At 54.8% G+C, this 14,669-nt stretch overlaps 1 protein-coding gene across 2 annotated transcripts; it reads left to right on the top strand.

Annotated features, from left to right (window-relative positions):
• Positions 1-454: 454 nt before the first annotated feature.
• MIIP (migration and invasion inhibitory protein) lies at positions 455-13,893 on the top strand. 2 transcript variants are annotated; one of them, XM_063659598.1, is made up of 10 exons: positions 455-581; positions 2,698-2,845; positions 3,148-3,495; positions 3,886-3,970; positions 10,929-11,037; positions 11,119-11,177; positions 11,645-11,774; positions 11,908-12,004; positions 13,120-13,257; positions 13,576-13,893. In XM_063659598.1, the coding sequence occupies exons 2-10, from the start codon at positions 2,780-2,782 to the stop codon at positions 13,660-13,662; spliced, it is 1,119 nt and encodes a 372-aa protein (XP_063515668.1). In that variant the 5' UTR covers positions 455-581; positions 2,698-2,779; the 3' UTR covers positions 13,663-13,893. The 2 variants fall into 2 exon arrangements, with proteins under 2 accessions (XP_063515668.1, XP_054294698.1); XM_054438723.2 differs by having other exon boundaries at positions 2,698-2,893.
• Positions 13,894-14,669: the final 776 nt, after the last annotated feature.

Genomic DNA, 14,669 nt, shown 5'->3' with positions numbered 1-14,669 from the left:
CGGTAGTCCCAGCTACTCGGGAGGCTGAGGCAGGAGAATCAATCGCTTGAACTCGGGAGGCAGATTGTGGTGAGCCGAGATCGCGCCACTGCACTCCAGCCTGGGCAACAGAGCGAGACTCCGTCTCCAAAATAAAAAAAAGAAAGTATGAAACGATGAGTACAATGAGTAGCCAGCCGACTGCCCCACCTACCCAGCCGCTCCGGACTGCCGCCTGCGCCGAGCCCAGGCCGCCGAGCCCAGGCCGCCGAGCCTAGGCCGCCGACCCTGACTGAAACCGCCCCTGCTGAACTCAGCATAGCCAGTCCCGCAGCTGACCAATCGGAGCCCGCCCTTCCGGGGCCCGCCCCATTCCAGGAATCGACCTCCACACCGGCCTCGAAAATTGACCAATCGGTTGTGTAGTTCCGCTCTTAGTCCCGCCCCCACGCTGAAACTGCCACTTCGGATTGCCGAGTAACGCTCACCAGGCGCCCCGGCCCTGCCCCTCACCTGACCAATCAGGATGGCCGGCCGAGGCCCCTAGAACAGCTCAGGGGGCTGCGGCGGCTACGGCGGCGCATGCTAGGGGATTCTGCCGGGTGAGTGCTGGGCAGCAGGACTGGGGTGGGGCGGAAGAGCTCGGCAGGAGGCCCCACGTGCATTCCCGCGAGGGGCTCGGGGGCCGCAGTGGAAAAGAAGGGGAGGCTACATCTGCCTCTGCCGGGGTCCCGCCTCGGCGTCCGCCCGCTCGCCCTCTGTTACTTCTGCGGCCCCGGTGTTTCTGGAGCGTCGCTTTCCCGGTGTCTCTGCTCAGCGTTTCCCTTTCCAAAGCGCGGCCGGGGCCAGGGTAGGGCAAGGCCAGCTGTGCCTTTTGACCCCGTGCGAAAACGGCGACCCTCTCACTACAGGGGTGTGGCCCAGAGCCACTTGGCCAGTTAGGGGTGGGGGCCGGGATCTTTGTCCTGCGGATCAAACAGTTGGCCCCTCTGGACTGCATCTCCGTGCCCCCCAGCCCTGCGGAGTAATATACGTGTGGGGAGGTTCCAGGGTAGTCGGCTTCTCTCTGCTCCAGACCTTGCACCCGATCCTGAGTATCCTTGGAGGTGGGGGGCAAGGGCTGGGAGGAGGAGGCGGAGTTTTCCCAGGCTCCCCCACACTTCCAGGGAAAGGCTTTCCAAGAACCCTGAACTCATGGACCCTGGAGTCAAATTTTGGGTCACATCTAGCCTCTTGCTAGCTGTGTGACTTGGGGCAAGTTGCTTAACTTCCCTGAGCTTTGGTTTCTTCATATGTAAAAAGAAAGTGAAGGAGGAACGGAGGCAGGAAAGGAGGAAGAATCCCTTTTGAAGCCTGATTTGTATTGGATTCACCAGTTATAAAGCAAGCTTGTCCAAACCACTGCCCAGGGGGCGGAGGTTGCAGTGAGCCAAGAAAAAAAGTAAGCATGCCCTTGCCCCAGCCATTTTGCTAATAATAGACGTTTATTGAATGCTTACTATATACCACTGTAAGCACTGTATTAAGTAAGCACTGTACTGAGTGCTTTGTTTTTTGTGTTTTGTGCTTGTGTGTGACAGTCTTGCTCTGTCACCCAGGCTGGAGTGCAGTAGTGTGATCTCCACTCATTGCACCCTGCGCCTCCCAGGTTCAAGCGATTCTCCTGCCTCAGCAGCCTCCTGAGTAGCTGGGATTACAGGCGCCCACCACCACACCCGGCTAATTGTTTCTTCTTGTTGTTGTTTTTGAGACGGAGTCTCACCCTGTCGCCCAGGCTGGAGTGCAATGGTGCGATCTTGGCTCACCGCAACCTCCGCCTCCCTGGTTCAGGTGATTCTCCTGCCTCAGCCTCCCGAGTAGCTGGGATTACAGGTGCGTGCCACCAACTCCCGGCTAATTTTTGTATTTTTAGTAGCGACGGGGTCTCTTGCCATGTTGGCTAGGCTCATCTCAAACTCCTGACCTTAGGTGATCCTCCTGCCTCAGCCTCCCAAAGTGCTGGGATTACAGACGTGAGCCACTTGGCCTGTTTTTTTGTATTTTTGTATTTTTTTTTTTTACAGTGATGCGACCATGGCTCACTGCAGCCTGGGTCTCCTGGGCTAAAGCGATCCTCCTGAGTAGCTGGGGCTACAGACAAGTGCCACCATGGCCAGCTAATTAAATTTTTTTTTTTTTTGGCCGGGCACTGTGGCTCACGCCTGTAATCCCAGCACTTTGGGAGACCGAGGCAGGCGGATCACAAGGTCAGGAGATCGAGACCATCCTGGCTAACACGGTGAAACCCCGTTTCTACTAAAAATACAAAAAATCAGCTGGGCATGGTGGCGGGTGCCTGTAGTCCCAGCTACTTGGGAGGCTGAGGCAGGAAAATGGTGTGAACCCGGGAGTCGGAGCTTGCAGTGAGCCGAGATTGCGCCACTGCACTCCAGCCTGGGTGACAGAGCAAGACTCCGTTTCAAAAAAAAAAAAAAACGAAAATTTTTTTTTTGTAGAAAAAAATGTTTCTACAAATGTTGTCCAGGCTTAACATGCTTTCTTTAATTCTAACAACAATCGTATGAGGTAGATACTGTTGTCGTCCAGCAGATGAGGAAACTGAGGCACAGAGAAGTTAAATAACTTGCCTGAGGCAGTACAGTTAAAGAGTGTCGAATGGGGGTCTCTGGCACCACAGGGCACCCTACTGAGCCCGGTGTCCTGCTGTCTTGACTTCAGGTAGAAGAGCTGGGCCTGGAACCCAGCCCTGAAGACATCCTGCGGCCCAGGGGCAAGTGACACCTGCTGAGAGAGGCCCAGGATGGTGGAGGCTGAGGAACTGGCACAGCTGCGGCTGCTCAATCTGGAGCTCCTGAGGCAGCTGTGGGTAGGGCAGGATGCTGTGCGGCGGTCAGTGGCCAGGGCAGCCTCAGAGGTGCGTGCCCGCCTTGGGAACCCCAGAGGAAGGGGCCGCCTGACCTTCAGGCCAGCATCCAGGCTTCTGGGCTCATCTTGTTCAACACGCCCATTTTACCGATGATGGGACATTGGGGGCTGGGGAGGGAAGAGACTGGCCTTGGTCACTGCTGAGGCCGGAGCAGGATGAGGTTGCAGGCATTGGTGCCTGGCGTAGGCCCGGTGGGTAGGTTCTGGCAGCCACTCACTGGGTGACCCGGCCCCTCTCTCCAGTCAAGCCTGGAATCCAGCAGCAGCTACAACTCAGAGACTCCATCGACCCCAGAGACATCCTCAACTTCCTTAAGCACCTCCTGCCCACGGGGCCGGTGGTCTGTGTGGGGCCCACCAGATGCCTGCCAAGGGGACCTCCGTGATGTGGCCAGATCGGGGATAGCCTCTCTCCCACCTGCCAAATGCCAGCACCAGGAGTCCCTGGGCCGACCAAGACCCCACTCAGCACCCTTGCTGGGTACCTCAAGCCTGAGGGACCCAGAGCCCTCAGGGAGGCTGGGTGATCCGGGACCCCAGAAGGCACAGGCCCTGAGGTCCATCCTGGCTCAACAGAGCAAACTGTCCAAGGTAACGTGGGAGAGCGGGACATCTGCTGATGGGAGGAGCTTCCTTGGGCCTCAGTTTCCCTATCTGACACATGTGCTTGTGGGCAGCCTCCCTTGCAGAATAAGAGGCTCCTGGGAGATACTGTGAGTTGGGTCTGGCTCAGCCTAAATGCTCGCTAGGTGGTAGCTGTGAGTTTCTCAGACACCACTTTGATAAGAGGCCAGGATTTGTTCACAGCCACACATAAAGTGGGGCCAAACATTTCCCTTCTTGCTCTTGTGCCCTTGGCTGAGCCCTGGGCTCCAAGTCAGGGTGTAAGTTAAGACACAGTCTCTCTGTCCCTCAAATTGCGGCTTCCTCTGGGCCAGGCCTCTTGGCTTAGTCCTTGTCCCTCTGTGCTTTCTTCCTCAGCCCAGGGTGACCTTCTCTGAGGAGTCTGCAGTTCCTGAGAGGAGCTGGCGCCTTAGGCCATACCTGGGCTATGACTGGATTGCAGGTAAGGCGTGCTGCTGCCCTGCACACACTTTGCCTGGGAGTGGGAGGTGGAGGCCTGGGCTCCTCCATGCTCCTGTCTGAGCCTCCACCCGGTGCTGTTGCTTGTTTCTCTGACCGTGCCATCCTCTTTGGGGAGCACCCTCTTTTTTTTTTTTTTTTTTTTTGAGAGGGAGTCTCACTGTCGCCCAGGCTGGAGTGCAGTAGTGCGATGTTGGCTCATGGCAACCTCCACCTCCCAGGTTCAAGTGATTCTCATCCCTCGGCCTCTCGAGTAGCTGGGATTACAGGCAAGCACCACCACGCCTGGTAATTTTTTGTATTTTAAGTAGAGATGGGGTTTCCCTGTGTTGGCCAGGCTGGTCTCAAACTACTGAGCTCAAGATATCCACCTACCTTGGCCTCCCAAAGTGCTGGGATTACGGGAGTGAGACACCGCCCCCCATAGCCACGTTCTTTTTTTTCTTATTTATTTATTTATTTATTTATTTATTTATTTATTTATTTATTTTTGAGATAGAGTCTCGCTCTGTCGCCCAGGCTGGAGTGCAGTGGCGCAATCTCGGCTCACTGCAAGCTCTGCCTCCCAGGTTCATACCATTCTCCTGCCTCAGCCTCCTGAGTAGCTGGGACTACAGGCGCCCGCCACCACGCCTGGCTAATTTTTTTGTATTTTTTTTTTTTAGTAGAGATGGAATTTCACCGTGTTCGCTTGCCTCAGCCTTCCAAAGTGCTGGGATTACAGGCATGAGCCACCATGCCCGGCCTTTTTTTTTTTTTTGCTTTTTAAGAGAAGACAGGCCGGGCACAGTGACTCACGCCTGTAATCCCAGCACTTTGGGAGGCTGAGGTGGGCAGATCACGAGGTCAGGAGTTCGAGACCAGCTTGACCAACATGGTGAAACCCCCGTATCTACTAAAAATACAATAATTAGCCAGGTGTGGTGGCACGGGCCTGTAATCCCAGCTACTTGGGAGGCTGAGGCAAGAGAATTGTTCAAACCCAGGAGGCGGAGGTTGCAGTGAGCCGATATCACACCACTGCACTCCAGCCTGGGTGACAGAGTGAGACTCCGTCTCCAAAAAACAAACAAAACAAGATGAGCAGCAGTGAGAAGAAGGGGGAAGAGTAGAACAAAGAGTTTGGTCTGTCACTGACTGTGAGTATACAATTGCGATAACTCACTACCTTCACACCAGCCTCTGAGCACCTTCTGAGCCATGTCTGCTCTCTCAGCCTCAGGCACTGAGACGGTGCATCTGTTGAATGAATGAATGAGTCCCAGCTGCCGTATATTTGAACATTTGTTATGTGCCAGGCCCCTGCACAACTTCATACCAATGCTAGCTCTTTTCACGTTATTGTCCAGCTCTCCCCGATAGCAACCTAACCTCAGCTGCCTTCTGGCTGGTTTCCCCCGGCCTGTGTCCTATTGCTGTCCTTTGCATGTGTGTGTGTGTGTGTGTGTTTGTGTAAATACATAACATAAAATTTACCACTGTAGCATTTTTTTTTAGATGAAGTCTCACTCTTGTCACCCAGGCTAGAGTGCAATGGCGTGATCTCCGCTCACTGCAACCTCCGCCTCCCAGGTTCAAGCGATTCACCTGCCTCAGCCTCCCGAGTAGCTGGGATTACAGGTGCCAGCACCACGCCCAGCTAATTTTTGTATTTTTAGTAGAGAAGGGGTTTCACCATGTTGGCCAGGCTGGTCTGGAACTGACCTCAGGCGATCCGCCCGCCTCAGCCTCCCAAAGTGCTGGGATTACAGGCGTGAGCGACCGCTCCCAGCCACCTGTGGCATTTTTTAAGTGGACTGTTAAGCGGTGCCAAGTATGTCTACACTGTTGAGCTATCATTACTACCATCCACCTCCAGAGCTTTTTCATCTTCCCAAAAACTTCTCTCCCCATTAAATAATTACTCCCATTCCCCCTCCCTCCAGCCCTGGACACTCACCATTCTACTTTCTGTCCCTGTGAATTTGACTCTTCTAGGGACCTCATATAAGTGAAATCATATAGCCTTTGTTCTTTTGTACTGGCTTATTTTATTTAACATAATGGCCTCAAGATTTAGTCATGTTGTACTGTGTGTCAGAATTCCCTTCTTTTTTTTTTTTTTTTGTTTGTTTGTTTGTTTGTTTTGTTTTGAGAGAGAGTCGCACTGTGTCTCCCAGGCTGGAGTGCAGTGGTGCGATCTCGGCTCACTGCAACCTTCACCTCCCAGGTTTGAGTGGTTCTTGTGCCTCAGCCTCCCGAGTAGCAGGGATTACAGGTGTGCGCCACCACACCCAGCTAATTTTTGCATTTTCAGTAGAGATGGGGTTTCACTGTGTTGGCCAGGCTGGTCTCGAACTCCTGCACTCAAGTGATTCTCCTGCCTCGGCCTCCCAAAGTGCTGGGATTACAGATGTGAGCTGCTGTGCCTGGCTGGAATTCCCTTCATTTTTAAGGCTGAGTGACATTCCGTTGTGTGTAGATGCAACATGTTGTTTATCCGTTCATTCATGGATGGACACTTGGGTGGTTTCCATCTCTTGACTGTTGGGAATAATGCTGCCGGTGACATGGTTGTGCACTGTCATTTTTGACATAGCAGCCAGAGGGAATTTTTAAACATGGGAATCAGATCATGTCACTCCCCTACTCAGACCTCCCCATGGGCTTTTCCCAGCACTTACTATAAAATCCAAAATCCCTATCTAGAATTACGAGGCATGATCTGGCCTCTACTGGCCCCATGATGTGACCTCCCATCTTTCTTTCTTCCAGCCTCGCGGCCTCCTCCTTTTTTATTTTTATTTTTTTCTCTGTTGCCCAGAGTCAAGTCCAGTGGTATGATTTCTGCTCATTGCAACCTCCGCTTCCTTGGTTCAAGCAATTCTCCTTCCTCAGCCTCCCAGGTAGCTGGGATTACAGACGTCCACTACCACGCTTGGCTTATTTTTGTATTTTTAGTAGAGACGGGGTTTCACCATGTTGGCCAGGCTGGTCTTGAACTCCTGACCTCAGGTGATCTGCCCGCCTTGGCCTCCCAAAGTGCTGGGATTACACACATAATGGGGTGGCCACAGGCATGGCAGGACCAGAAAGGAGGCCACGACCAGGCATGGTGGCTCACGCCTGTAATCCCAGCAATTTGGGAGGCCGAGGTGGGCGAATCACTTGAGGTCAGGAGTTCGAGACCAGCCTGGCCATCATGGTGAAACCCTGTCTCTACTAAAAATACAAAAATTAGCCAGGTGTGGTGGCAGGCACCTATAATCCCAGCTACTCAGGAGGCTGAGGCAGGAGAATCGTTTGAATCCAGGAAGTGGAAGCTGCAGTGAGCAGAGATCAAGCCACTGCACTCTAGCCTGGGCGACAAAGCGAGATTCTGTCTCAAAAAACAAGACAGGTGCACTGTGGAGTTGCTGAGAGCAAGTGGTGGCGGGGACACAGGCCCTGCCCTTGAGTACTTCTTGAACTTTCAGCTCACTGCCCTCCTTCCTGGTTCTGGGGAAATGGAGGCGGCCTGTCCCAATACCTGCTCTTGGTCCATGTGCTCTGCTCCCCTGCCTTTCCCGAGGTGACTGTCCATGCTGCCACCTGGGCCCTGGCCCTGCTCCAGCGTGCTCCGCCCATCTGCTTCTGGCTCCTCCAGGGGTTCCTCCCCGTGATCCTCTCCCTCTCTGTCCTGCATCCTCATCCTGCCCCTCAGCATGAACACGAACGTGCAGGAAGCATTCTGGGAGCTGGTTGTATCTCATGCTCCCTGCACTGGGCACCACTCCAAGCTGTGCTCCCTGTTCCTCCTGCTAACTCCTTTGCCCTTCACAATAAGCTTGTTAGGTAGGCACCACCATGGTGCCCATTCACAGATGGGTAGGCTGAGGCCTAGTGAGACAGAATCTTACCAGCAGCTCACATCCAGTCGGGGTAAAGTGCAGTCTGTTATTTCTTATCCCGATGCCACATTTCTACCTTTAGCCCACATTTGCTTCCAGTGACTGCCTATTTTCTTGATAATAAAACTTCCTCTTCAAAAGGGCTGTCTAGCCTCGTTGCCTTCAGTTTCTCTCCACTACTATTTCTTTTTTTCTTTTTTTTTTTTTTTTTGAGATGGAGTCTCGCTCTTTCACCCAGGCTGGAGTGCAGTGGAGTGATCTTGGCCCACTGCAACCTCCGCCTCCCAGGTTCAAGTGATTCTCATGTCTCAGCCACCTAAGTAGCTGGGATTACAGGCATGTGCCACTACACTCAGCTAATTTTTGTATTTTTAGCCAGAGACAGGGTTTCGCCATCTTGGCCAGTCTGGTCTGGAACTCCCGAAGTCAAGTGATCTGCCCGCCTTGGCCTCCCAAAGTGCTGGGATTACAGGCATGAGCCACTGTGTCCAGCCTCCACTACTATTTCTTATATCGGGCTTCAGCTCCCAGCATTTCATCAACATGGCCCTCAGTTGGGTCATCAGTGGCCTCCGTGGTGCCAACTCCCCAGCTTAGCCCTCATCTATACCTTCCTTTGAGCAGCAGGGGACACAGTGGTCACTCCCTCCCTGAAGCACTTTCTCCCCTAGACTTCCGGCCACTTGCTTCCTGGTTCTCCCCCATCTCTGTTGGTGCTCCTTCCCAGGCTTCTGGGGAAGGAAAGGTCCTTGTTCTGACTGCTGCACCCCTAGGCCTGGGACTTGGTCTTCTGACTCCTCCTCTCTATCTTCCCTCTGTGATCTCCCAAACACTGAGGTGTTTGGACACTTTCTCTACTTCTCCATTTGTATCTCTAGCCCACACCTCTCCTCCGAATTCCAGACTTGTATATCCCGCTGTCTTCTCCACATCACCGTGAAGTTATTAACCTTCTGTCTGAAATCAAGGTCCTGATTTCCACTGCTGTGCTCCTCCTGCAGTCTTTCCTGTCTCCATAAATTGCAACTCCACATACTAAATAGGTCAGGCCATAAACTTGCTGGATTTACCATCCAGGTACATCCTGATACACCCAACATAAGTTGAAAATACTGTTTAGGCCGGGTGCGGTGGCTCACGCCTGTAATCACTTTGGGAGGCCGAGGTGGGCGGATCACGAGGTCAGGAGATCAAGACCATCCTGGCTAACATGGTGAAACCCCGTCTCTACTAAAAATAGAAAAAATTAGCTGGGCGTGGTGGTGGGCACCTGTAGTCCTAGCTACTCTGGAGGCTGAGGCAGGAGAATGGCGTGAACCTGGGAGGTGGAGCTTGCAGTGAACCGAGATCGTGCCACTGCACTCCAGCCTGGGTGACAATGCGAGACTCCGTCTCAAAAAAAAAAAAAAAAAGAAAATACTGTTCAGTCAAAAAGGCATATAAGGCCAGGTGTGCTGGCTCACACCTGTAATCCCAGCACTTTGGGAGGCTGAGGTGGGTGGATCACTTGAGGTCAGGAGTTCAAGACCACCTTGGCCAACATGCTGAAATCCCATCTCCACTAAAAATGCAAAAATTAATTGGGTGTGGTGGCACCCGCCTATAATCCCAGCTACTCGGGAGGCTGAAGCAGGAGAATCGCTGCAACCCCGGAGGCAGAGGTTCCAGTGAGCCGAGATCATGCCACCTCAGTCCAGCCTGGGCAACAGAGTGAGACTCTGTCTCAAAAAAAAATAAAAACAAAAACAAAAAGGCATTTAATACACCTAACCTACCAAACATCCTAGCTTAGCTAAGCCTACCTTAAATGTGCGCAGAACACTGACATTAGCCTACAGTTGGAGAAAATGATCTAACACAAGCCTTTTTATAATGAAGTGTTGAATGTCTTATGTAACTTACTGATGTTCTGAATGTGATCACTTTTGTGCCATTGTAAAGTTGATAAATCATAACTTGAAAAATTCTGGCCAGGTATGGCAGTGGCTCACGCCTGTAATCCCAGCATTTTGGGAGGCCGAGGCAGGTGGATCAGGCCAGGAGTTTGAGAACAGCCTGGCCAAGATGGTGAAACCCTGTCTCTACTAAAAACACAAAAATTAGCTGGGTGTGGTGGCGCACACCTGTAATTCCAGCTATGTAGGTGGCTGAGACATGAGAATCGCTTGAACCTGGGAGGCAGAGGTTGCAGTGAGCTGAGGTCGCTCCACTGCACTCCAGCCTGGGCAACACAGTGAGATTCTCTCTCAAAAAAGTAAAAAAAGAAACATCCTAAGTCGAATCATGGTAAGTTGGGGGCTGCCCCTACCTCTCCCCAGCTGAATCCTAACTGATGCCTCTGCTTCCCCTCACCTTGAAGCAGCCAGAGAAGGAATCCTGTAAAAATATGTGGCTGATATGATTGTGTCCCTCCCAGTCCCCAAACCCTCCTTGGGCTTCTTAACCTCATCTCCTCCACCCTCACTGCCTTCCTGCCACTTTCCCCTCCTGGCTGTTCCTCAGCTGAACCACGCACATGCCTACCCCGGGGCCTTTGTGCTTGCTCTTTCATCTGCCTGTGATGTCCTTCCTGGGAGGCCTCTGTGGCTTCTCCATGTCTCTGCTCAGGGTCATCTCACTCGGAGAGGCCTTCCCTGGTATGGCTGCCTGGCCGTACTAGGCTCTGACCCTGCTCTCTTGCTTTCTGGCAGGTGTCACCATTCAGTCTTGTATCACGGGTTTTTTTTTTGGTGGCTAGTTCATCTCTTGCCACCTTACAGTGTAAGCCTCCTTAAGGCCAGGGGCTTTGTCTGTCTAGTTCCTGGCACATAAAACAGCATCTAGCGCTGTCATAAGGGCTCTGTCGATATTTTTTCCATGGATGGTTGGCTATGCATCAGGGTAGACAGACACTGAAACCAACCAACAGTCCCAGTGACTGGAGGGGCCCTCCTGGTCTGTTTGAGGCACAGTAGGGGTGAAGCAGGTGGCCTGGGGTGCCAGGGCTGATTGTCTCTCTAAGCCTTGGCCGGTGGCCACACAGCAGCCCCCAGCCCCTCTCCCGTCAGCTGCCTGGTGCTTTGCCCACACCAGGGTCTCTGGACACCAGCTCTTCTATCACCAGCCAGCCTGAGGCCTTCTTCTCGAAGCTGCAGGAGTTTCGGGAAACCAACAAGGAGGAGTGTATCTGCAGCCATCCTGAGTGAGCAGGGGTGGGCGAGGGTGGGCGAGGGCGGCTGAGCGGCTCCATCCCCCGGCCTTCTCATCCCCTTCGCCCTCTCAGACCCCAGTTCCTAGGCCTGCGCGAGAGCAGTGGCAGTGGCGTGGAGGAAGACCATGAATGTGAGTGCGGGCCCTCAGCTAGGCCGCTGAGTAGTCCTGGCCTCCCCTGCCCTAGAGCAGTCCCATTTGAGGTTTGGGGCCTGGGGAGGCCCCTGAGGTGTTGAGACTCGTGGAGGGAGGCCTGCAGTCTGGACAGGGTGGCCAAGCCCTGGTAGGTTGGAGTGAGCTAAGGCCTGGCCACCGAATTAGGGGCTGCCCTGTGTGACACCATCCCACCCTCCCCAGCAGTGCCCCTGTGCTGGTGGGACTCCATCCCAGCTCCTGAGAGCCCCAGGAGGATGTCCCTCCCCACCCCTTAGGGCGTGGGCCCCAGGTTCTGGGAGGAAAGGGGTTAGGAGGAAATGGGCCGAAGGGCTTCCCAGAGGGATTGGCAGCTTGTGTGGTTGGGGGCTGCTGAGGGCAGCATGGGGCCTGGGGACCTGGGTTCCTGGCTCAGGGAGAGCTGCGGCTTCTCATGGGTCTCGCAGGCATGTACTGTTACCGTGTCAACCGGCGCCTGTTCCTGGTGCCTGTGGATCCCGGCACCCCCTGCCGCCTGTGCAAGACACCGCGAGACCAGCAGGGCCCTGGGACCCTGGCGAAGCCAGCGCAGGTCAGGTGAGTGACCAGAGTATTGGGACACCTTGGAGGACAGAGCCTGAACTACTGGTTTTGAGAAAAGATGGGCCTGGGCGTGGGCCCCCAACCGCTGGGAGGCTCCTCAGGGGTCCCCCACTGCCCCCCTGCGCAGGGTGAGCATCCCGCTGTCGATCCTGGAGCCCCCGCACCGGTACCACATCCACCGGCGAAAGAGCTTTGACGCCTCTGACACACTGGCTCTGCCCCGGGTGAGCAGCCACATGGGGCTGGATGGTGATGAGGGTGGGGCTGGCCCAGACTGGCCCAGGTCCCCAGGGAGGGTCGTAGAGCGAGGCTAGGGTCGACAAGGGTGAGCACCCAAGTCTCTGGAGCACAGCCTGGGCCTCTTCCATCACCCACACCTGTACCTAAGGGAGGTAGGACCCCTCACTCCACGTACCCCGGGGCTTCCAGGGTGATCTGCCTGCGGGCTGGCATGACATGAATGGGCCCTGTTTATTATGCTCTTGTGTACTGCAGGCACAGTCCTTAGGGGGCTTATCTCATGGAGCCCCCACAGCAGCCAGGAGTGTAGGCAGTGCTGTACCCCCACCCTGCAGATGGGGAGACCGAAGCAGAGGGGGAGGCGCCTTGGTGGAGGAGCTGGAATTTGAACCTAGGTCTCTGTGCTTTTTTTTTTTGAGACTGAGTTTTGTTCTTACTGCCCAGGCTGGAGTGCACTGGCACGGTCTCAGCTCACTGTAGCCTCCACTGTAGTCCCAGCTACTTGGGAGGCTGAGGTGGGAGGATCGCTTGAACCCGGGAGGCGGAAGCTGCAGTGAGCTGAGATCTCACCACCGCACTGCAGCCTGGGTGACAGAGTGAGACTCCATCTCAAAAAAAAAAAATGTCCTTTCCTATGTCTCCAGGTCGGGATGGGGGGCCAGTGGCAACTCCCCCTGACTCCTAAATTGAGAGTAGGGCAGCTGGGGTCAGAGGAGGAGAAGGATGCAGAGGAAAGTCAGTTTGCTGGTCCCTAAAATGGACATAACAGCGCCATCCTCAGGGATGTTGGTGGTGAGGTGGAGCTGTTCAGTGAAGCAATCCATGCGGGTGCTTGGAGAGCCCACAGCAGGAAGCGCCCTGTGATTGTCACTGTCACTGACCTGTCCTCCTCCCACTTCAGCTCTCAGGGCCCCAGGGATGGCTGGATCTGCCAGGATAAGAAAGGGGAGACCTGGGGTAATCTTGTGGGTAGACACAGGCCCTGCCCTGGTGGGGGCCTCCTTCCTAATGGGGGGCACAGTCCCTACCTGATGAGGGTGTGCCCAGTCAGTGGGGAGCCTGTCCCAGGTCAGGCACTTTTAACCCCTTCCTTCCACAGCACTGCCTGCTGGGCTGGGACATTTTCCCTCCGAAGTCTGAGAAAAGCTCAGCCCCCAGGAACCTGGACCTCTGGTCCTCTGTCTCCGCTGAGGCCCAGCACCAGAAGCTGTCAGGCACCAGCAGCCCTTTTCACCTGGTACGGTCCAGATCGCATCCTAGCCTGGGGTGCCCCCTAGAGGGACAGAGACCTCGCAGCAGGCCTGGGGACTGCAGAGTCTCCTGGGGGGTAGGATTGAGGTGGGGAGGATGGAGCCTGGGAGTGTCTCTCTGCAGGGTCCAGCCCTCCAGCCCTGACCCTAGCCATCCCTCGGAACTCCTCTGCTCCCTGCCGCCTGCCCTGCTCCACCCAGGAAGGCCACCGTGACTGCAAGATTCAGGAGGGAATGTGGCTGGAACTGGGGATGACCTGTCCCTTTCAAGTGGCCCCCCTGAGACTTCCCTATTCCCCATCCAGGCCTCGCCAGTGCAGGTGCCGCCCCTGACCCCGACCTGGTCAGTGCCCCAGGTCCCTCGGCCCCACGTCCCATGGCAGAAGCCCTGAGGACTGACTCCTGGAGGAGAACAGCATTCCCGCTGCCTCCAGCCTCTCCCCTCTGGCCGGCGCACCCAGGAGATGGAAGCCTCTGCCCGCCCAGCTCAGGCCCGGCTGTCCTAGGTTGGGCAGGTGGGTGGACCCAGGCTTGTCTGCTGCCTGGGTTCCAGAGAGGGAGGACCCTGGGGTAGAGGGTGAGGGATTCTGTGGAAGTTTGTAAATAAAGCTCAGTGCTCTGCAGCTCGAGTCCCACGTGTGCTGGTTCCATCCTGCTAATGCACTTGAGGCCCAGAAGGCACTCTGGCCTCTCAGCCTGCCCTCCCGGCACCTGCGGAAGGAAGATACTGCAACTACCGGGACTGGGCAGTGTGTGTCCGTCACCATGAGGGTGGCTCCTTCCGCAGATCCCCAGCTCTGGGTAGTGGCCTCCACCAGATGGGGGAGGGGGGTCCCCTAGGCAGGCTGGGCCAAGGTTATTAAAAAGTCATTTCAGTGAGGGCCTCCGCTGAAGCCGTGAGTCGTGTTGAGTGACTGAGCTCTCTCCTTCCTGGTCCCAGAACCGGGATCCATTGACAGAAGGGCTCTCTGGAAGTCCCTGGGGTCACATGGCTCCTCCACCCAGCCCTGGCAGCCGCGGGTCATTCAGAGCCCCAGCAGGGACAGATGAGGAAACAGGGCTGGGCAGTGAGTTGGAGGCAAGGTTAGCAGACAGCCCAGATGTCCAGTCTGGGAGAGTAGGCAGCGCCCTGTCTTTCACTCACCTCTTGTATATGTTGGTTGCATAATATGAAATTCCTGTTTTTATAAGTGGAATAAATGTGGAAACGAGGCATGAACTTTCTCTAAGGTTTCTCGGCTTAGAGATGGAACTGGGCTATGCTGTCCTGGGGTTTTTTCCTGGACTTTATGAAGCTATAAAAACCTTTCCCTCTCTCTGGAGAAACAAAGTCTGAGTCCCTGCTTTCAATTATTTTGGGTATACAGAAGTAGAATTGCAGGATTAGAAGGTGATTCTG

The sequence above is a fragment of the Pongo pygmaeus genome, chromosome 1 (genome assembly GCF_028885625.2).
Source record: "Pongo pygmaeus isolate AG05252 chromosome 1, NHGRI_mPonPyg2-v2.0_pri, whole genome shotgun sequence".
NCBI lineage: Eukaryota > Metazoa > Chordata > Mammalia > Primates > Hominidae > Pongo > Pongo pygmaeus.
Note: the sequence above shows the minus strand (reverse complement) of the source record. Positions and strands in the feature narration are given on the sequence as shown.

Coding starts and splice junctions, on each gene's coding strand:
- MIIP (XM_054438723.2), top strand. CDS start 2,780: ATGGTGGAGGCTGAGGAACTGGCACAGCTGCGGCTGCTCAATCTGGAG. Junction 11,038..11,118: donor TGTATCTGCAGCCATCCTGA/GTGAGCAGGGGT, acceptor TCGCCCTCTCAG/ACCCCAGTTCCTAGGCCTGC. Junction 11,178..11,644: donor CGTGGAGGAAGACCATGAAT/GTGAGTGCGGGC, acceptor TGGGTCTCGCAG/GCATGTACTGTTACCGTGTC.